Source organism: Lynx rufus, unplaced genomic scaffold (assembly GCF_022079265.1).
Source record: "Lynx rufus isolate CCGP_SWC_20201006 ecotype Redwood Valley unplaced genomic scaffold, mLynRuf1.p SCAF_13, whole genome shotgun sequence".
NCBI classification, from domain to species: Eukaryota; Metazoa; Chordata; class Mammalia; order Carnivora; family Felidae; genus Lynx; species Lynx rufus.
Window position 1 is genome coordinate 23,411,870 of NW_025814827.1, and position 23,239 is coordinate 23,435,108.

Sequence of the window (23,239 nt, forward strand, 5' to 3'; positions counted from 1 at the left end):
ACAGTAGCCATCAGCCACAAGTGACTGTTTTCATTTCATTTAAATTAAAATGAAATAACCTTTGGGGCACCTGGGTGGCTCAGTCTGTTAAGTATCCAACTTCAGCTTGGGTCATCATCTCATAGTTCATGAGTTCGAGTCCCATGTCTGGACTTGTCTGTGCCGACAATTCAAAGCCTGGAGCCAGCTTCAGATACTGTGTCTCCCTCTCTCTGCCCTTCTCCTGCTCACACTCTGTCTCTCTCTCTCTCTCTCTCTCGAAAATAAATAAACATTAAAAAAATATGAAATGAAATAACCTTAAAAGTTCAGTTTCTCAGTTGTATTAGGCATGTTTCAAGTGCTCCTAAGCACATGTGACTAATAGCTACCCTATTGGACAGCACAAATACAGAACATTTCCATCACCTTGGAAAGTTCTAAACAGCAGTACTTCTAACAATGTGTGTGCCTTGTTGATACTGCTTGTCTCACTGCTGTGTTCTCTTGTTTGGGTCTCAGTGTTCTCTTTTTTATTTAAAAAAAAATTTTTTTTAACATTTATTTATTTTTGAGACAAAGAGAGACAGAGCATGAACGGGGGAGGGTCAGAGAGAGAGGGAGACACAGAATCTGAAACAGGCTCCAGGCTCTGAGAAGTCAGCACAGAGCCCGACGTGGGGCTCGAACCCACGGACAGTGAGATCGTGACCTGAGCCGAAGTCAGACGCTTAACGAACTGAGCCACCCAGGTGCCCCGAGTCTTCTCTTTTTTAGATGGAGATCTCCTCAAGGGTAGACCGCCTAACCTGAATTGTATGTAGGTTTATAGCACCTTTGGTCAGACCACCCTTTTTAAAAATGTAATTGCTAAATAAGTACTTGATTTGTCCATTGCTGTGTTAGTTCTGAAGCTAGTATGGAGAAATTAGCAGTGAGGTCATCTAAGTTCAATATGCGCATACATTTCACAACACATCCCATACATGGGTCTCTGAAGTCTGCTCAAACTTCTTTGCTTGGCATGGGGTTGTCAGGGTCCTCTGTGTTTAGGGTCCACAAAGGGATGTAGCTAGGATGGCTTCATGAACTCCACGGGTCTTTTCACATATTGCAGTGGTCGCTGGCCTTAAACTGCTTGGATGCCCAGCGTGTCCTAACCCTTCTTTGTCTTAGTTTCCCCCTCTATAAAATGGGAACCATGATGGTGCTCACTTCATATAGTTGTTGTAAGCATTAGATGAGATGATACATGGAAAGTACTGGAGACAGGGTCTGGCACAGAGTTCCTTCCAGTTCTGTTCCTGAGACACCTTAGCTGGTCATGGATTTATGCCCCGATGAAGCAGAAGGGGATGTACTTTGACCAAAACCTCCTTTCCTTTGTTCTTCTGATCTCAATTAACCCTTTTATCCTTGCCTGACCGTTTACTCTCTGACAGAATGAATCTGTCAAGAATTTCCAGTCTGACTGGAAAGAGTCAGACTTGGCCTGGACCTCAGGCTCAAGATCCTTGCCTGTTGTGCTTCTCACTGAAGTCTCACTCAGGCCAGCCACACTTTCACATGACCTTGCCTCACTAAAGAGAATTCCTTCACTGAGGTCTTAAGTCCTCTCCTTCACATCCTCACTTTGGAGTTAGTTCACTTTCGTGGATTCTGGAAGACGTGGAATAGTGAAATGATTTAGTTATGGATCAGTCACACAGTGAGTGGGGAATGCCAAAATGAAGATCCCCAGATGGTGTGTTTTTAGTTGCTTTTTCTCCTCACTGACCTGACGCTTATCATGGTAGTGGCCTGGGGCGGGGCGGGGGGGTGGGGGTTATTTCTGTTAGACGCATCTGTCTTTCTAGTGGAAGCATTAAGTCCAAACAGAAGGCAGCAACAATGCCTAGACTCAGGCAGAGCTGGAGCCTTCCACATATTTTTGGTTTGAAATCTTTTGCACCTTTGGTTTTGTTTAATCTTTGAAGTAGAGAAGACTGTGTAGGTTCTGAAATTATTTAAGAACATGACCTAGCTACTATTGAAATAGTGCAGGTGTCCTCAAGGGAGAAGCAGAGGGTGGCCGTGGCCACTCTTACTCAGCATTTAGGACCTGCTGTTTTTTGCTTGGAGGGAGTGGGGGGAGTCACAGGTGATGACAACACCTGCCATTCCCCCGCAGACCAGGGAGCATGGATATCGACATGAATGAGCCTGCCCCCCCCCTTAGAGTATCTCCAAGCTCCTTGATGCACCACCTGGTGCCTACCCCCACCCCCCACCCTACTCCCGCCCTGGAGTCCTGACCTAGCAAAGCCCTGCTCGCAACTGGCAGGTTCTCTATCGTGATTTGCAGACATTGGACACAAAATCCTCCCTAGTAGCTGGCTAGGTTTATTTTTGGCTCCAGGAAATGTGCTAATGACCTAAGGTGACTGAGTATGTTATATATTCGTAATTTATATGCTACCTACAGCAGTCAGGGTCCCAGTGGGAAATACAAGGTCCACATAAATTAAGATAAAAGAAGGAGGGTTTATCTATGAAGGGACCAACTACAAAGATGTGGACAGATCTGTGGGAGCTATAAGGGGCAGCAAGTAGCCAGGGTCAGGAGCAGAGCTGTTCACTGCTCTTTCCCATTTGGGCACAGCAGTGTCACTGGAGCCAGAAAGTAGAGTTGGGGGAAGTCATCACCAGACCAGGAGCGATGACCTGTCAGTTGGCAACACTGAGAGCCTGAGGCAACTTTGCAGGGAGAGAAACAGGGATGACCTATCTAGTACCTCTCTCCTCCTGATCTCTGATCTCCTGCCAGCAGTCCTCGCTGGTCACACCCAACCAGAGGCCAGAGGGCATGAGAGCCCATTGCCTTCAGCCAGATGGTTCAGCCCTCTGGGGCTGCAGAGGCAGATGGAATCATCCAGCACCCACCACAAGAAGAATTCAAGGAGCTTATGAACCAAAAAAAAAAAAAAAAAAAAAAAAAAAAAGAAACACAATGAAAATAAAGGAATCATATCACGTCGAATAAATGAGAGCTGATTCTCTCAGGAAACTGACATGAAGTGGTTACTTGCATATTACTTTTTGTGTTGAACTTCTAGCAGCAATGCCAAAAGGGGAAACCTAGAGGGCTGCAGAATTCACATCTGTGTCATTTCAAGTTCAGATCTTGGCACTGATGGCACTAGAGTGTCTTGAAAGAATTCAGGTGCTTATCTTACTAGTGTGAAGTAAGAGAAGAAATGCAGTAACCCTAATTTGGAAATTTTTTTTCAGGTTTCAAGGAAGATTTTCAGATGGATGTTTTTAAGATCCTAGCAGCCATCCTCCATCTGGGCAACGTGCAGATCACAGCGGTGGGCAACGAGAGATCCTCAGTTAGTGTAAGCCGCTGCTTTGTTTCACCTTCCTGTGTTCAAAGAGTCATGAGTAGAGAGTCTTGTGGTTACCCTGCTTCTGCATCTTAGCACCGGGCACATTGGGCCCACCGGGGAGACCTGGTTTCAGGAGAAGAAAGCAAGGATTTCCAGGGGTGGCTTTTAAAGAGTAAAACTTCTTCCTCTTGCAACAGTAGAGGAGGGGGAAAGGCAATCTCCATGTGTTTTCCTTTATTCAGTAAATTTTTACCAAGTTCCTTCTATGTGCCAAGCCCTGCTGTAGGCTCTGGAGAAACAGCAGCAAACAAAGCAAGACAGGAAGCCCTTCATGGGGCTTATGCTCTAGGGGAAGTGGAGGGGAGGAGACACAATAAGTAATTATGGGCTCTGGCAGCTGGTGGTGGCTATTAAAAAGGAAACTGAAGCAGAGTAGGGGGTACAGAGGGGCTGTACGTCTTTGTGTAGAGCATTCAGAGAAAGCCTTGCTGATATGGTGGCGGTGGGCAGAGGCCTGAAGCTGAGAAGGTGAGTTGTGCCTGTATTGAGGGAAGAACATTCAAAAGTAGAGGGAACAGCAGGCGCAGAGACCCTCAGGCAGGAGGTGTTTGAAAAATAGTAAAAAAAAAAAAAAAAAAAAAAAAAAAAAAAAAAAAAAAAAAAGATCAAGTCAATATATCCAAAGAGGAATGAGTAAAACAAGGGGTGGTACATAAGGCCAGAAAATGTGTGTGTGGGAAGAGAGGGTACAAGTCACGTAGGGCCCGGAGGGAGCTGGATATGTTAAGCAGAAAGGATGCCTCCTGCCTCCCAACACTTGCCTGCACTAAGCACCAATGGTGCTGGCTTTCTCTCTGGAAATATATTCCATAGAAGTTTTGTGACAGGTTTCTTTACTTACCAAATACAAAGTTAGTTTATATGTGTGTCTCTTCGACAAAATTATGAGAAGTGATCCTTGGTAGCGGCATGTATTTGGTTATGCTCGTTAATATCCACATCAAGAAGAAAATAACATATAGTGAAAAATGTTTCTATGAAATGTGCAGTCTCTTGACCTTTAAAGCTTGGCATATATATACATGTCTATCTTGTCAGCTGCCATCACCATAACAAAACAGCATAGGCTAGATGGCTTCAACAACAGGAAGTGGTTTTCTCATAGTCCTGAAAGTCTGAGATCGGGATGCCAGCATGGTTGAGCTCCTGATGATGGCTCTCTTCCTGGCTTGCAGATAGCCTCCTGTTTGCGGTGTCCTCACAGCAGAAAGAGGGAGAGAGAGAGAGAGCTCTGGTCTCTTCCTCTTCTTAGAAGGGTACTGATTCCATCATGGGGTCCCACCCTTATGACCTCATCTAAACACAGTCCCCTCCCACGGGCCCTACTCCAAATACTGTCACACTGGAGGTTAGGGCTTCAACATATGAATTTTTGGAGGAAGCATTCAGTTCATGATCTAACAATGTCCATTTTCATGTTCTCCGAAAGACTCATGGCGACAGTACACTGGTAATTTCTTGGCTCTCTGGTACCTGAAGTTTAGGGCAGAAGAGAACCAAACAGAGTGGATGGAGCATGTAGTTTTTGGCTCAGTGCCTCAGTTCTGTTGTCCTTTGACCAGGAAGTAATTTTCCTCCCTCTCCTCAAGCTCTCACACTAAGTGCCCCTCCCATCCCACCAGTGTCCAGCCCTCATTGGGTTAGTCAGTTCACATGAGACTGGGAGCTTCTGGGAGAGGGGATAGTAGGCCTGGGTAGGAGCCTCTTGTGCATGTGGTGGGTGTTCTCCCTCTGTACCTTCCCATGTACCTCCGTGGAATGGGCTTCTGCATGCGTTCTTTTCAAACTCCTTAGACTAAAGGTGTGATTTCCACCCAACAATTGCCCTTGCATTGAACTCTGTCCCATTAAGTTTGTTATGAAGGTAGTATTTTGGAGCAAGAGTTAAAACCACTAGACTAAAAATCCTTTGTTTATCAATCTAAGGAGACAAAGTCCTCGAAAAAGATGTATAATCTCCTTTATTGAAATTTTACTTACTTATTTTGAGAGAGAGAGAAACAGCATGAGTAGGGGAGGGGCAGAGAGAGAGGAAGAGAGAATCCCAAGCAGGCTCCACACTGCCAGTGCAGAGCCTGATGTGGGGCTCAAACTCACGAAACTGTGAGATCATGACCTGAGCTGAAACCAAGAGTTGGATGCTTAACTGACAGCCACCCAGGTGCCCCAAGATGTAGAATCTTCATAGCACATTAGAGTTCTGTAATTACTGGTCCTATCTTTGGAACATACATACCATTTGTTTGCATCAGAAACTTGGAATATCAGGCAAATACAATCTAGATGAAGTCACCTTTTTAAGAATTGTTGCCCCTTTCCTTCCCCCTGTGGCAGGACCTGTAGCTGAATGTTTTTGACTCAGATGGTTTAGTTCCTTCTTGGAAGGAAGAAGACCCATGACTCTGGCAGTCTGCTACACACTGAAGAGGTCAGGTGCCCGAGCAAAAGCTTTGTGTTCCTGGAATGTTGGTCAGAAGGGGTGTGGGTGGACAGTAAGGAGGTACTGGGACTTTTTAGGTTCTATGCTCCACTGTAATCTGATGCTTTTTAAGTACAACCACATGGTTTTCTGATTGCCTGTGATGATTCTACAGATTAGCCTGCCTCAGAAGTTCCCTTGCCAGAGGGGAATGATACTGCTCAGTCACAGGGTTCACACCTCCTTGCCAAGTGACAAGGACTCCTTGTCCATGCTGGTTGAGGACAAACAGAAACAGACCTTTCCTTGTCTGTGACCAATGGGGCAGCTCTCATGCCCCAGCTGGGAGAGAAGCAAGATTTACTTTGTGTGTCCAGGAAAAGTCTTTGACACATTCACCCTGTCAGCTGAGAAGCCAGCTCTGTGAAGGGACCCCACCGGGTGCTCTGACGATGACATCTAGGTACCTTAGGACTAAGACCTCCCACGCAAACCCCGAGCACACAGGGAGGGACAGAGTGAGTGAACGTGCAACGGCAGGTGGCCCTGGCATCTTGCAAAGGAAAGAGAGGGACCTTGAGGCTGTGTCCACATGCACAGAAAGGGGAGGATTGCCTTGGTGGCCTTACTCACCCCTGACATTCTTTGGCCAGAATGAAAATCCAGGTGGGATGCAGCCCAGGACTGCCAAGGCCATGTGCAGGCCCCATGCTGCTGTGGCCCCTCCTGCCTTCCTCCCAGGCCTGCCTCTGTCTCATGAGGCCTGGTCATTCTCATGCCAGTTCATCCTCGTCTCTCACATAGGCCCAGATGGAGGCCGAGGGGCCCCTGCTGGGTGGGCTGGAGCTGGGTTGGATGGCCAGATGGCCCTGATGGGGTTTGTGCTTGTTTTTGAAGGAGGATGACACTCACCTGGAGGTGTTCTGTGAGCTCCTTGGCCTGGAGAGTAGCAAATTTGCTCAGTGGCTATGCAATCGGAAAATCATTACAACCTCTGAGACGGTGGTAAAACCCATGACCAGGCCCCAAGCTATCAACGCCAGGGATGCACTGGCCAAAAAGATCTACGCTCACCTGTTCAACTTCATTGTGGACAGAATTAACCAAGCGTTGCAGTTTTCAGGCAAGCAGCACACTTTTATTGGTGTTTTGGACATTTATGGGTAAGATTCTCTTCTGTGAGCCTGTCTTTTGTCATTTAAATGTCAAATGCTCATTATTTTTAGATCATTTTGTTCTCGTTCCTTTTTTGTGTTTCACATGATCAGAAAGGTGGTCTTCTCTCTGTTTGCATGTATGAATGTTAAGTATGGTCCCCTGGGCTCCAGTGTGTTTTATGTAGAGTGTATTAAATCAGTGCTGAATTAATAATGGCTGACATCAAGAGCTCACCATATGCTAGCTACTGTGCTGGATGGTTTTCATGTGCTTTCTCACTCTTCAAACAGAAAGGAAACAACCAAGGCTTAGACTCAGAAATGTGTTCGTGGTTGCTCTGTTGGTGGGAGAGCCCAGTGCTGTGTGAAATTCCTGCTCATGTCTGAGATGTGGAGCCCTGACACACCTTTCCCATTTCAAAGGGGTAAAATGACATTCCCAGATGTTCTGGACCTTGCTCATGTTCACAGGGTCCTAGGTCGACCCAAACCCAGGCTTTTGACCAGCCAGCTTCTCACACCAGAATCCTCTTCTGTTGTCGGACCCCAGCCCTTCTCCAGCTCTTTTAACACTGTTGGGGACCAAGTTCCCACCACACTGGAGGCGCTTTTCCTCCTCTGTGCCCAGTCTTCCTTTTCTAAATCCCAGGCCAAACACATGCTCGAGATGCCCACAGAGTCCCCAGAGTGTAAGTGAGGACAGACCAGCGTGGGAGCAGGCTCTGAGGGTTGTTGGAACTCAGGCTTCTGTTTGTCAACACCTGGCCTTAAATACCCAATGCCTCACCCCTCCCAGGACCAATCCTGGTTTCTCCGTGTGGGAAGGGGCAGATTATTCCATTTGAGGCATCACAGAGTATCCCACCTGGCTTGGGGAGTGTTCCCCCACACCCTGTGAGAAGCAGCCCAACCTCTCTTTCCCATACAAAGAGGAGAGCCCGGCTCTAGGCACCCCTACCCCAGCCTGCTGGAGGAGGGAGGAAGCAGATGGGCCATGATGCTGTTGAACTTTTACCCAGGTACAGAGAAACCGCTTTCCCATAGTTTAATGTGAGACAATGCCTCAAGGGAGTTACTTTGTTTAATTTAGATTCTGAGTTAATGCATGTGACTCCCAATTAATAGCATATGTCAACAGTTCTAAAATACTGATACATCACTGGGATGGTCTAATAAATGATTTACCTTGTCTTGTTCTAAAAAGAGGATTTGAGCAGCCAGTAAAAATCTAAGTAGACTTTTAAAGTGTTGTTTTTTTTTTTTTTAATGTTTTTTTATTTGAGATAGGGAGAGGGGGAGGGGAGGGGCAGAGAGAGGGAGGGAGAGAATCCCAAGCAGGCTCTGTGCTGTCAGGACAGAGACCAACTTAAGGCTCAGTCTCACAAACTGAAAGATCATGACCTGAGCCAAAATCAAGAGTCAGATGCTTCACCGTCTAAGCCACCCAGGTGCCTCAACCTAAGTAGGCTTTTAAAAACTAATAGTCTTATTTAACAATGGTCTCTTTCATTGTGGTGTAAATACATGATTGTTACAGTAATCTCTCTTCTGTGTTTTTTAATGTGTTAAAAATAAATAGTCCTTTAGGATATATTATTCCATCTATCCAACACAATCACGTGTGTGATTGGTGAATGGAATAGGGACATGACCCCTGCCCTCTTGGGATTTAATCTTAGTGGAGGAGGCAGGCAGGTAATTAGAGATTGAGAGGGTTCTTGTGATGGGAATAAGCAAATGAGCAGATGGATGTGCTGGAGGTTGGGGGGTGGGGGGAGGAGGGCAGCTGAGTACGAACCTCGGTGTGGAGGAGAATGGCTGGCAGGCAGCAGTCAGATCCACAAAGACCACTATCATAAGGAATTTGAAGTTTTGGTTCAGTGAGCAAATCAGAGACAGGAGTAACTATAAATTTATAAGAACTTGTTAGAGTATACTTTAAATTAAAATTTAAAAATTAAGTTCCTCTTCAGAAATTCTAAAAGTAGCGTACTTGCCGCCATCCATGAATTAACGGTGCCTTCTGAAAAAAAAAAAAAAAAGAAAAAGAGAAAAAGAAAGGAATAAGCTCTTCTCTGAGTAACAGTGCTGCCGCCTGGGGCGGATCCTTTCACTACTTTCTCCATCTGGTAAGCTCACGTGGATCAGCCCTTGCTCATGCACGCCATGCAGCCTTTGAGGGAATGGGGCTCAATTCCACCTGGAAATACAGCAGCCCCAAAGTAAAAGTTAGCAGCCCTGAAAAGCTGTGAGTCTGGAGGTGTCTGCTCAGAACAACATGAAGACTTGTGGTTCTCCAGCCAGTCGGGCTGGGGTCTGGAGCTATGTGCTGGGGTTGGTCTATGTGCTCTGGATCCAGAGTGGGAAGGGCCTGGGGCTAGGAGGCAGAACGCTGGGAGCAAGCATGGCAGCAAACCAGTTGTGTGGCCCTGAGAGAGTCCAAGACCTCTCTAAACCTCAGTTTTTGCATCTGTAAGATGGGACCTCTCTCATAGGGTTATTCTGAAGACCAAATGGAAGAAATTGTGAAGTCGCCTTAAGAACCATAAGCATCATTGAAATGTGAAATGTTGTAGCTGATGTGCTTCTGGCACTTTAAGTCATAGATTTAGGTCTTCCCATGGCTTTTGAACTTTAGATCTGAGGGCCCATTTTGGGGAGAGGGAGTAGGCAAAAGGGCAGGAAAATAATAATTAATATTTGATATTCCATCCCTCCTGTAGAAAGCCTTGCTTTTGGCCCTGGCTGTGGGCTGAGGAGCATAACAAGGCCCTTTGGACTCTCCCCCTGGCCTAGCGCTGGTCTGTCCACCGTGTCCAGACTGGCCCTGGGCTTGTGAGGGTACATATGGAATGGGATCATCAAGAGCTGTGTGGGTTCTGCTCCTGCTCTGATCACCCTGAAGCTGTCCAGAGTGCAATCCAGGCCCTCAACCTACCCTGGAATTCTAACCTGAGCCAAACTAGCTCAGTCAAGTGAGGTTCCCAGGGAACCTGTGGTTGGAGTTGGCAGGAACCACTCAGAATTAAAGCAATTAAGAACCAAGGCTTTGGAGGCACTAAGAGCTGGGGTCAAATTGCATGTCTGGCACTACTCGCTGCTTTGGCCTCTGGCCCTCAGGTGTAACGGTGGGTCTTGCTGGTCCTGCACATAGGGCAGTGTTAGGGTTAAGTGAGGTCATAGGCCCTGACCCTCATACCTGCAGTGCAGGAGCGCTCCTGGCAGAAGCGTTCACCTGGCTGGGAGGCAAAAGTCGGTGCTGTGTTTTGTCCAGACCACATCACCGCTTACAGGGTGAGAGAATTCACATGTGAGTCCAGATTTTCAGCTTCTCTTGTGAGTCGAGCCGTCTGGCATTCAGACCTGCGTTAATCATGGTCACGGCAGATGGAACGGAGTTGCAGCTGCCGCCGCAGGACAGCCTGCTTGTGGTAGCCTGCGGTAAGTCTCACTGTAGTGCTGTCTCCAGCCCACTCCCTGTTTCTGTCACCGCCTGCCTCCTCTCCAGTCTTGAGCTTGCAACTCCAGAGATAAGTATTTAAAGTCTAAAAGTAGACCCGATGGGGTCTGCTGGGCTGTGGGCCATCGAATGACCTCGCCCTTGTCCTCCAAGAACTATGAAGCCAGGCCTTGAGGAGGCAGCTGTGAAACAAAGAGTGAGCGAACAGGAAACAGCATTGCCTTTGACCTGAAAGCATGGGCCTTGTAGTCAGGCAGGCTCATAGTCGCTGCGTGACCTCAGGCACCTTTCTTAACCTCTCAGAGTCCCATTTCCTCATCGACAAAGAGAAGATAATTGGGTGTCAGTGCTGTTGTGTGAATCAAATGATGCATCCTCTTGTGACCAGCCTTCTGGAAGGCCTGCTTCAGGGTTGGTGCCTTGTACACACCAGATTCCTTGGAGAGGCAGCTTGGAAAAAGATGATTTGTAACCTGCCAGGATATTAAAACCAAAAGCTGTGAGGCATATTTAAAATTTGCAGAAAACATAGCAAACTTCTAAACTGTGAAGTTCGTCAAAAAATACTGAGCTATAAACAAATGTGTGTGCCCTTCAAGAAATGTTTTAACTTGTTTAAACCATATTTCAGTTTTGAAACCTTTGATGTGAACAGCTTTGAACAGTTTTGCATCAATTACGCTAATGAGAAGCTGCAACAGCAGTTTAACCTGGTAGGTGACTTTTCTGCCTTCTTTCTTTTCTGCCTGCTTCTCAACCCTGCATGCGAGCCAAAGAGCCTCTCTCTCCTCACATCTCCAGAGTAGTGAAGGAGCCACATGCTGGGTCACTGCACCACCTTGTGGCCATATCTTGAAATCATACTTGCCCATCCCTGTTCCTGTTTTTCTAGGCCCCTGGCCAGCTGCTCAGCGTCAGTTCATCGCCTCCCGTGCTTGCTCACAGACCCTCTGTGCAGCTAGACTGAATAATTTAGTTAGTTTCCACGGCCCTGCAAGCCTCTTTATCCTTGTACCTGCCCCTCTCAGTGCTGTAACCCACCTGCTCCTGTCCTGAGAGCTGAGATGGTTTGAATCTCAGCTCTCTCACGTTCTTCCTTTGGGACCTTGGGCTCAGAGCCTCAGTTTCCTCTTTTTTAAAACTGGGTCAGTAGTCTCTGCCTGTGTAATGTTGTAAGGAGAAGACCTAACACTGACTCATACTCATTAAATGTTTCTTTTCTTTCCTTTTCCTCACTTTGGAATAAATCCATGTATACTGTTGAATTTCATCCCCTTGCAAATTTGTATTTTCTCAAGGATTCCCTGGAAGTTTAACATTTAATAACTACAAGTAAGGTTTATTCCAGGTAGATATGCTACGTAGCTCACTTGAAGTCACCCCACCATTCTTTGCATTCCCCTTAGTCCCCTCACTACTGTGCTCTCTCTGGTTTGAGAGTCATTTGTTTCTCAGCTTCCTATTGGGCTTCTTCTCCTCACTGCCCCTCCCCTCCCCTCCCCCCACGTGTAGCCAGGATGAGCCTGAGCCTGTCCTCTGGGAAGCCTCCCTGATACCTTTAGGGCCTGAACAAGGAGTGAACAAAGCTCTCCATGTTGTTGGCTTCTCACACTGGCCCCACAGCCAGCATTTGCGAGCAGGCTGGCTCCCACCGGCCAGAGAGGCTGCCTCTTTCTTGGATACCAGCAGTGCTATGAGCTGGGAGGGGTTGCAGGACCACCCTGAGTATGCTGGGTGTTGGCTAAACAGCATGTGGGGTTCCACTCAGACCAGGTGGGAGGATGACGGCTAGACTCACGTTAGGAACTTGACAACATTGATCATGGATAAGGAGGGCTGCCTGTACCTCAGGGTCTTCCTTAAATACCGCAAACCAGTCGGGTGTCTGTATTTTCCAGATGCTTATGTCCTAGACTTTGGAAGCACACTTTAATGTTTTGTTTTATTTTCTCTATTAACTTCTGGATTTCCAGCATGTCTTTAAACTTGAACAAGAAGAATATATGAAGGAAGATATCCCTTGGACTCTGATAGATTTTTATGACAACCAACCAGTTATTGACTTGATTGAAGCAAAAATGGGCATTTTGGAGCTACTGGATGAAGAATGCTTGGTAACTGAAATTTTTTTTTCAACTTCCAAGTGGTAACAAATGAGAATATTACAAAATGGATTTTTAAATGTACATTTAAATTTCAGATGTGTTACCCATTTGGTTGAGTATTAATGCTGGGACAGGAGTCTGTAGCAGGAACAACAGAGGGCCGGGTGAGCCTCGCCCTCAGCATGTGTAGCCCACCATTGGGTAACACGCACAACCTCTCAGGCCATGTCCAGCAAGGGGGAGCCCTTTGAGCACCTAGGGGTATGTAGAATGGACCGGAAAATGGCAGGTGACTTCATGCCACTTGTTAATGACTAACAAGAATTGAGTTTTCTTTTGTTTCTTCATTCTTGTGAGTCATCCATTTGGAGGTGTAGCTGAAAAATCAACATCATATAATTTGAAAGAAGCGTTCTACTGTTGTTATGTCCTTCTGGGAGGAGCAACTTAACAGTGGGGCAGCCTAGCAATGTTCCTCATGGGACCTCAGGGACAAATAATCCCCAGGGCAGTATTTTGTTTTTGGTTTAAAGATTGTATTATGATGCTTAAACATAGATTTAGTTTCCTCTCCAGAGATTTATTTCTACCAAAAAAAACACAAAAAACCATACTGTTGAAGACTTACTGGCATTTCTCCCCAGAACTGTTGATTCCATGGTTTTACTCATGAATTATCCTATCTGGTACCACAGTGACAGAAGATTAAAGGGCTGGCATCAGGTCAAAGCATTCTGGAATGATCTAATGAGGGTAGGGTGCATAGGCCAAGGTAGCCTCCAGGAAATACTTGTACCTACTCTACACAGACATTCCCTAGGTGACCAATGTCATGAAGAAGCATGCAGGAGTTGTTTGGGCACAATGGGATGTTAACTTCACTAAGTTTGGATTGAATATAATTGATCACTTGCAAATCACCAGCATCAAGAACAAGTTTTGCAACTAAGCTTTGTTTCAGTAGGTAGTTATTAGTTAAGCAGTAAAACAAAAGAAAATCTATTTTTCTGAGATTGGGCAAAGTGGGGAGGACTATATTTAGGTGCCAGTCTTTCCCCATTCGATGGAGAATAAAAGTCACATTCATGTAATGGAACCCATGCTATTTGTCCCCTGAACCTTTAGACTTCTCTGAGAAGAAGTAATAGTAATACTGCCAAATTTGCAAAAATAAATTTCTTCATTCTTGAGTCATTATATGTCCATTTCCTTCTAGTTTATAACATTTTGTTTGTCTAAAGGGGCATGGATATATCTGTTTAAATGGCACCTAAAGATTGTTAAGATCAAGGACAGATGTATGCCTAGAGTTGCTTTATAAAAAGGAACCATAGGGGCACCTGGGGTGGCTCAGTCAGTTAGGCGTCTGACTCTTGATTTCGGCTCATGTTCCTCTCATGGTTCATGGCATTGTGCCCCACATCTGGCTCTGCTGACAGTGTGGGGCCTGCTTGGGATTCTTTCTCTCCTCTCTCTTCCCCTCCCCCACTCATGTTCTCCTTCCCTCTCTTTCTCTCTCACTCAAAGTAAATAAATAAGCATTTAAATTTTTTTTTTAATTTTTTTTTTTTTACGTTTATTTATTTTTGAGACAGAGAGAGACAGAGCATGAACGGGGGAGGGGCAGAGAGAGAGGGAGACACAGAATCGGAAGCCGGCTCCAGGCTCTGAGCCATCAGCCCAGAGCCCGACGCGGGGCTCGAACTCACGGACCGCGAGATCGTGACCTGAGCTGAAGTCGGATGCTCAACCGACTGAGCCACCCAGGCGCCCCTAAATAAGCATTTAAAAAATAAATAAAATAAAATAAAAAATAAATAATCAATAAAATAATTTTTAAAAATAAAAAAATTAAAAGGAGGGGCACCTGGGTGGCTCAGTCGGTTAAGTATCTGATTTTGACTCAGGTCATGGTCTCACAGTTGGTGAGTTTGAGCCCTGCATCGGGCTCTGTGCTGACAGCTCAGAGCCTGGAACCAGCTTTGGATTCTGTATCTTCCTCTCTCTCTTTGCCCATCCCTAGACACACACACACACACACTGTCTGTCTCTCTCCCCAAAATAAATAAATAAACATTAAAAATAATAAAAATAATAAAAATCAGCCGCAGATCTAAGCATCTCACTCTGGGGTTCCAGCTCACTTGATTTGTCAGAATTAGTGCTTTTTTGTGCTTCTTAACCTTTCGTCTCCAGTTGTCTTACTTACTATTTGGTTTGCTTTTGTCTTGCAGTTACCACATGGAACTGATGAAAACTGGCTTCAAAAGCTATACAATAATTTTGTCAACAAGAACGCTTTGTTTGAAAAGCCCAGAATGTCAAATACATCCTTTATCATCCAGCACTTTGCTGATAAGGTACGATGAAAGTCTGGAGCAATGCTCTCTGTGCTGGAGCTGTTCCCTGGTGGCAGCAGGCAGGCCAGAAACTTTTCTGATCAGATTCAAGTCACACGGCATATAGCTGTGATGAAGAATACATGCGTGTGTGTTTAACGGTCTTTATTTGTTTTTATCACAAAATATGAGTTTCAACGGTACTGCCTTAAACATGAATGTGGTGCTAGTGGACCTCATTTCTGATTTTGGATTTACTGTGAATTCATTAGTCTCTTATCAGTTTATTTCCTCTATAAAGTTGTCAAAATCAAGGCAGCATAATTGTTTTCTATAATGAAAGCTATATATTTTTTTGAGGTTTTCCTTTGTTATTCAGTTATATTTATTACAGTGGTAACATAGGTTGGCTGAAGATGTTGTGTTTTCTGGGTGGTCTTTATTTTCTTCTTTATAGATCTATGTTTTATGAAACAAATGTACCTTAATAAAAAGACAAAATTGATATAGTGGGAGAGGGGCCAAGATGGCAGAGCAGCATGGAAGCTCTTGGCTTCTCTCGTCACTGAAATGCTGCTAGATCAGCACCAAACCATTTTGTACACCTAGAAAATTGATGTGAGGATTAACCCAACAATCTGTATAACTTGAGCCACAGAACTTGGCAGGTACACAGCACGGAGAGTTCAGTTGGGAAGAGAGAAGCCGTGGAGGGTAGGGAGCTGTTTTTGCAGAGAGAGGACTGAGAAAATGGGGGAGAGTCCAGGAAAAGCACTCCCCCAAAAGTAGCTGGAGAGAAAGAAAAAGAGTGGAAACACCCACAAGTGACTGAACCAGAAAGGGAGAAAGGGAAAGGAGAGCGTTTCAATACCATTAGTACTCTGGAAACAAGGTAGAGCAGAGTCAATATGTGGTGGTGCTCTGATGGGAAGGGCGAATCCCCAGAAGCAGACAGGGAGGTCCAAGGGCTCCGTGGACCACACAGGGAGAAGCTGTTCCCCTGCTAGGAGGGCATTTGGTAGAGGCTATAGTGTCCCCACAGGCAAAGGTCCCAGCAGACCCCAGGGAACAGCCATGTTTGCTGGTATTGGAACAAAGACACCAGAGTGAGGTGAAACCTGGCATTGGTTGTGTGTTGTGTTTTGCCATAATCTCTGAATCTCAGCTGCTGTGCTATCCCATGAACTTTTTCTGGGGCAGGCGGACACCTGGCCACAATCTCTGAAACTGTGCAACAGCATGACCGCATGAACATTCCTGGGGGGCAAGCCAGCACCTGGTCATTGCCCAGCAAGACGCTTCCCCAGAGGGTTGGAGCAAGTCGAAGCCACAGGGCTCTTAGAAGTGAGGGGTTTGGTAACACAGCCCCATTGAGATATAATTCAGGAGGGAAGTGCCATCTGGCAGGCTGACAGCTTGGACACAGACAGTGTAGAAGTGGGGAGTGGACAGAAGCCAGAGACAAAGGAGGGGTACTTGATTGCTGGTCAGTGAGAGCTCAGAGTTCTGATGCCAGAGACTGGGAAGCTGGGTGATGCCATTTTCACCTCTCTCATGCATCTGCATACAAGTGCTCTGTGCCACACCAATCCACCCCAGTAAACTAAGCAGTGCCACCTAGTAGAGAACGGAGCTGTTACATCAAGCTCCATCCAACTGCACCAACCAAGCCCTAGAGGATGACCAGAAGTCTCTCTGCCTGTTTAGTGTACACACTATAAAATGCTTCAGAGTTTGAGTTCTAGAGGAAACTGGATGTAATTTCATTATGTTTGCTGGTCCATCTATTTGAGTTTTTTTGTTTCTTTTCTTATTCTTGGATACAGAAAGAGAAAAAATTTATTTTCTGTTTTTTAAAAACTTTTTTACTATATTTTTTATTTTTTTGTAAAATTTTAAATTCAATTTAATTTCCTTCTTTTCATTTTATTCTGTTTTATTGGGGCTTTAAAAAATTTTTTAAACATTTTCTTACTTTCATCCTTTTTTTCTCTTCTTTTTCTTTCCCTTTTCTCTCTATTCTATCCAACTTCTTTCAACAACCAGACCCAAATACACCTAGGATCTAGATTCCTTTATTTGATTTTTTGTGTTGTTTTTAATTTTTTTAATTTTAATTTTTTATTTTATTAACTCTTTTTCATCTTCCAAAGTGACAGAACGAAGCAATTCACCCCAAAAGAAAGAGCAGGAAGAAATTACAGCTAGGGGGTTGCCTGAGTGGCTCAGTTAAGCATCTGACTTCAGCTCAGGTCATGATCTTGCAGTTCACGAGTTCAAGTCTCATGTTGGGCTCTGTGCTGACAGCTCAGAACCTGGAGTCCACTTCAGATTCTGTGTTTCCCTCTCTCTCTGCCTCTCCCCAGCTCACACTCTGTCTCTCTCAAAAATAAAAACATTTAAAAAAAATTAGAGAACTCAGTGACTCATTAAAAAAGAAAAACATCCGAATCATAGGAGTCCCAGAAGATGAAGAGAGAGAAAAAAGGGGTAGAAGGTTTATGTGAGCAAATCATAGCAGAAAACTTTCCTAACCTGGAGAAAGACACAGACATCAAAATCCAGGAAGCACAAAGAGCTCCCACTAAACTCAACAAAAACGAACCATTAACAAGGCATAATATAGTCAAATTCACAAAATACACAGACAAAGAAAGAATTATGAAAGCAGCAAGGGAAAAAAGTCCTTAACCTATAAGGGAAGACAGATGAGGTTCACAGCAGACCTATCCACAAAAACTTGGCAGGCCAGAAAGAAGTGGCAGGATATATTCAGTGTGCTGAATCAGAAAAATATGCAGCCAAGAATTATATATCCAGCAAGGCTGTCATTCAAAATAGGAGAGATAAAGAGTTTCCCAGACAAACTAAAACTAAAGGAGTCTGTGACCACTAAACCTGGCCTGCAGGAAATTTTAAGGGGGACTCTCTGAGGGGATAAAAGACAAAACAAAACCAAAAAAGCAACAAAAACTAGAAAGGACCAGAGAACACCACCAGAAACTCCAACTCTACAGGCAGCACGATGGCAATAAATTCATATCTTTCAGTACTCACTCTAAATGTCAATGGGTTAAACTCTCCAATCAAAAAACATAGCATAAATAGAATGGATAAGAAAACAAGATCCATCTAGACCTAAACAAGACCCATTTTAGACCTAAAGATACCTTCAGATTGAAAGTAAGGGAATGGAGAACCATCTATCATGCTAATAGTCACCAAAAGAAAGCCAGAGTAGCCATACTTATATCACACAATCTACATTTTAAAATAAAGACTGTAACAAGAGATGAAGAAGGGCATTATATCATAATTAAGGGGTCTATCCACCAAGAAGATGTAACAATTATAAACATTTATGCCCCTAACATGATGCACCTAAATATATAAACTAGTTGATCACAAACATAAAGAAACTCATTGATAATAATACCATAATAGTAGGGGATTTCAACATCCCACTTACAGCCTATTTCTTAAATTCCACATATGAGTGAAGTCACATGATATTTATCTTTCGCTGACATATTTCACTTAGCATAATACACTCTAGTTCCATCCATGTTGTTGCAAATGGTTAAGATTTCATTCTTTTTGATCACTGAGTAATATTATAGTGCTTATGTATATATATATATATATATATATATATATATATATATATATATATATACATACATACATACATACCACATCTTTAGACATTCATCTATCGATGGTCATTTAGGCTCTTTCCATACTTTCACTATTGTCATTAACACTGCTACAAACATTGGGGTGCATGTGCCCCCTTTCAATCAGCATTTTTATATCCTTTGGATAAATACCTAGTAGTGCAGTTGCTGGGTTGTAAGGTACTTCTGTTTTTAATTTTTTGAGGAACCTCCACACTGTTTTCCAGAATAGCTGTACCAGTTTGCATTCCCACCAGCAGTGCAAAAGGGTTCCCCTTTCTCTATATCTAGTGTTTCCTGAATTGTTAATTTTAGTCACTCTGACAGGTGTAAGGGGGTATCTCATTGTGGTTTTGATTTGTATTTCCCTGATGATGAGTGATGTTGAACATCTTTTCATATGTCTGCTAGCCATCTGGATGTCTTCTTTGGAAAAGTGTCTATTCATGTCTTTTGCCCATTTCTTTACTAAATTATTTGTTCTTTGGGTGTTGAGTTTGATAAGTTCTTTATAGATTTTGAATACTAACCCTTTATCCGATATGTCATTTGAAAATGTCTTCTCCCATTCCACTGGTTGCCTTTTAGTTTTGTTGATTGCTTCCTTCACCGTGCAGAAGCTTTTTATCTTGATGAGGTCCCAGTAATTCATTTTTGCTTTTGTTTCCCTTGCCTTGGGAGACATGTCTAGTAAGAAGTTGCTGTGTCTGAGGTCAAAGAGGTTGTTGCCTGCTTTCTCCTTGAGGATTTTGATGGTTTCCTGTCTTATATTTAGGTCTTTCATCCATTTTGAGATTATTTTTGTGTGTGGTGTAAGAAAGTGGTCCATGTTCATTCTTCTACATGTCGCTGTCCAGTTTTCCTAGCACCATTTGCTGAAGAGACTGTTCTTTTTTCCATTGGATATTCCTTCCTGCTTTGTCAAAGTTTAGTTGGCCGTATGTTTGTGGGTCCATTTCTGGGTTCTCTACTCTGTTCCACTGATCTATGTGCCTGTTTTTGTGCCAGTACCATACTGTCTTGATGATTACAGCTTTGTAATACAGCTTGAAGTCAAGAATTATGATGCCTCCAGCTTTGGCTATTCAATGTCTTTTCTGGCTCCATACAAATTTTAGGATTGTTTGTTCTGTGAAGAATGCTGGTGTTATTTTGATAGGGATTGCATTGAATATGTAGACTGCTTTGGGTAGTATCAACATTTTAACGATACTTGTTATTCCAATCCATGAGCATGGAATGTTTTTCCATTTTTTTGTGTCTTCTTCAGTTTCTTTCATGAGCTTTCTATAGTTTTCAGCATATAGATGTTTTACCTCTTCGTTAGGTTTATTCCTAGGTATTTTATGGGTTTTGGTGCAATTGTAAATGGGATCTATTCCTTGATTTCTCTTTCTGCTGCTTCATTTTGGTGTATAGAAATCCCACAGATTTCCATATGTTGATTTTTAAACATATTTTCTAAATTATGAAAATTTATGACAAGTAGATATTACATTATAAACTATGTAAACTAGAGGCATAAACTATTGGAGTTTGAATTTTTAAGCACCCACCCTCAAACAAATGTTATTGTTTGAGAGATTCAGGAAGCCTTATGGATCAGGAAGGGCCATGTGGAGACTTTGTCTAAGCCAAATTCAGGCAATGTGAATATTTACCCACTCTAACCTGACCTCAAGGGCTTTGGTGGCCTTTGAAAGTTTTGTGGTCAGACAAATCTTACTTTCTACCATATTAATGCTGATTTAGGATAGTATTTTGGTTTGAACCCAAAGGACAACACTGAGCTTTTTTCCTCCTGATGGCTTTTTTTTCCTCCTAAGGCAGAGTGAACCTTAAGCCTGCTCTTCTTAGACCTGTGTGTGTATTAACTTCAGACATTGCCGGGAATGACTGGTCACCTGTGGCTAGAGGGAACTGGCAGAAGAATACAGAGTGATCAGTGACAAGTTAGAAATCAAGGCAGTGGGATAGCCTGGCTCTTTCCAGCAAGTGACATATTCCCAGCTTCCGAAGTTTTATATGATAGAGTTTCTGTGATAAACAGAAACAGAATCTGTTTTTAGAAGATTGCTTTTTTAGTGCCTTCATTATTCATTCTTAGAAAAAGAGAAAAACTCCTTGGTCTTAGATGCTGTCTGCTTTTGCTTCTTTGGCAATAATTAAATCCTTTCTCTGCACAGGTAGAATATAAATGTGAAGGTTTTCTTGAGAAGAACAGAGATACCGTATATGATATGCTGGTTGAAATCTTGAGAGCAAGCAAGGTTTGTAAGGTCCTACGATGGTAATTAATGTTATTCATTATATAACTTGAAATGGATCTATATGTGTATCAGGAAAGAGTAAGAAGTGTGTGGTTATGTGTACTGTCTTGCAGTGGCAAACTATAGCTCATGCTTAGAAAAAATAACTATTTTGGAATTGGGACTAAAACATGTACCAAGCTTCTGACAGCTTGCAGACAAATCTCCACTAGGTGCAATATCAGAAATCAAATATGCAGATGCCAGAGAGGAAGGATAGCTACTATAACCAGTTAAAAGACCACAGTTTACATTTTATTCATTCTTTCACAAATATGTATATAGCACCTACCATGTGCTAAGCACTGGCCCTAGATTCTGGTTATAGCAGTGAGCAAGGCAGCCAGGATGCATGCCCTCATGAAGCTCACTATTCTAGAGGGAATGACATACCCTAACTACATAAGTAGCAATGGCACATAGTGCTAAGCACATGAAAGAAACCAGGGCAAGACAGAGAGAGGGTGACCTGGGAAGGGAGTGCTGGCTCAGATGTGCAGGCTCCTCGAATCCACAGTTCTATGTGAGGAGTAGGGTCACCAAAGGAATGACTTCTGGGTTTTCCTTTTCCCCTTTGAACATTTCCTTATTAATAGTTGAGAATAAGAATATTCCATACACAAGCCTTCATTTTGTGAACAGTTTAGATCGTATTTATTTTTCTTCTTTTGAAAGATCCCTAAGCCTTTGTTCATATTCAAGTATTTTGACAGTTTCCCACATAAGCATGAGCACTTCCACTAACAATCATATAGAAGTTGCAGGCATGACAACTTCAGTTATTAAACCGATTTATGATAGAGAATTCAATGTGGAAATTGCCTGCATCTTGTGTACAAAATTAGTTCATTTAATTCACCAATTGCTTACTCATCCCCAAGCATACCCTGGGGTCCGGTCTGGAAGCTGAATGCAGATCACATCAAAGCACAGATGGGTCTCTCTGCTGAGCACGAAAGCTCTCAGAGGCGTGGGAAGTACAGATCCACGGGTTTTGCAGCTGGAGCATACAAGGATATATTAGGCAGTGATTCTCCCCCAAAGGAGATTGTCAGTGTTTGATTTAAAAGAAAAAAAAATGAGTTTTGCTCTAAGAAGATAAGACATTTAAAGAAGTCATTGATGCATGGTAGAAAGTAATGAAGATCTTAGAAGCCACTCATAAGTGAAAGTTTTTTTTTTATGTAGAAGAAATTGAAATTAATTTGAATCAGGGCACAATTTTTTTTTACCTTTGTTTTAAACTTAATCGAAGCGAGTGAATGGGGTAGAGCTAGAAAATATTTTAATAGAACCTTGAGTAATGGGTAGAGTTTGGATTTACAGGGATGAGAATATGAGGTAGGAGGGAGGAGAGTCCAGGTGTTGAAACAGCATGAGCCAAGGCACAGAGGTAGGGCTAGTAAATGTCTCCACTGTGTAAATGTCCATACAGACATTTAATATATATCTAATATATATATGGAATATAAATATGACATATAGACATTTGCATGGATTGCCTCTCTGCTTAGATTCCTGGAAAGAAGTTATGCATCATCCAGGGGGAGGAGTGTCCTCTTGTGGGATTCAGATTAGGCTGTAGAGATTGGTGGAGACCACTAACCTCATTTTACATGGGGTTCTTATGACCATTTATGAGGTTTGTATCACCTGCTGACTATGAGTGAACACCTTTGGACATTGAAATCCCCTCTGTTCCTTCCAGTTTCATCTCTGTGCCAGCTTTTTTCAAGAAAATCCAGTTCCTCCTTCCCCTTTTGGTTCAGCGATCACAGTTAAATCTGCAAAGCCAGTCATCAAGCCAAACAACAAGCAGTTCCGGACCACAGTTGGGAGCAAGGTACACAGAAAGTACCTGAGGATGGGGCCAGGCCCCAAAGGGAGCCAGGCAGTGGTGGGGCCCACATTCCAGGCCTGGACATGGGCACTGACCTGGTTCACATCTAGTATATACGTAAATGCAAAGAAAAGTCACAGCTCATTGTCATCATCCCTCAGCCTCCAAGGCCGCACAGGCCTGAGAAAACCACGTGCCCAATAACATGATTTACTAAGTTCTTGCTATTTGGGAGAATTGGTTAGAGCAGAATTCTGTCCAGAACATAGGACATGCTAATACTCACAGTCACAGATTAAAACCTTTCATAATAGATGTTAATGCATGAAGCTAACTCTTCTTCTTAATTTACTAAGGTTGGCCCTTTTGTTTTCCTTGATATGAGTATCAAATTTCAGCATATTTTTTCTCTGACCTTGTTTCCTAGTTCCGCAGCTCTCTGTACTTGCTCATGGAAACCCTCAATGCAACCACACCCCACTATGTCCGATGCATCAAGCCAAATGATGAAAAATTACCCTTCGAG

At 43.5% G+C, this 23,239-nt stretch overlaps 1 protein-coding gene across 1 annotated transcript in view; it reads left to right on the forward strand.

Moving 5' to 3' along the window:
- MYO5C (myosin VC) overlaps positions 1-23,239 on the forward strand; it is a 94,634-nt gene that overhangs the window by 18,344 nt on the left and 53,051 nt on the right. Inside the window, exons 9-16 of the mRNA XM_047074655.1 lie at positions 3,250-3,356; positions 6,724-6,989; positions 11,075-11,156; positions 12,417-12,557; positions 14,783-14,908; positions 20,751-20,834; positions 22,582-22,716; positions 23,141-23,238. Coding sequence (XP_046930611.1) covers positions 3,250-3,356; positions 6,724-6,989; positions 11,075-11,156; positions 12,417-12,557; positions 14,783-14,908; positions 20,751-20,834; positions 22,582-22,716; positions 23,141-23,238 — 1,039 coding nt within the window. The remainder of the gene's footprint in view (positions 1-3,249; positions 3,357-6,723; positions 6,990-11,074; positions 11,157-12,416; positions 12,558-14,782; positions 14,909-20,750; positions 20,835-22,581; positions 22,717-23,140; position 23,239) is intronic.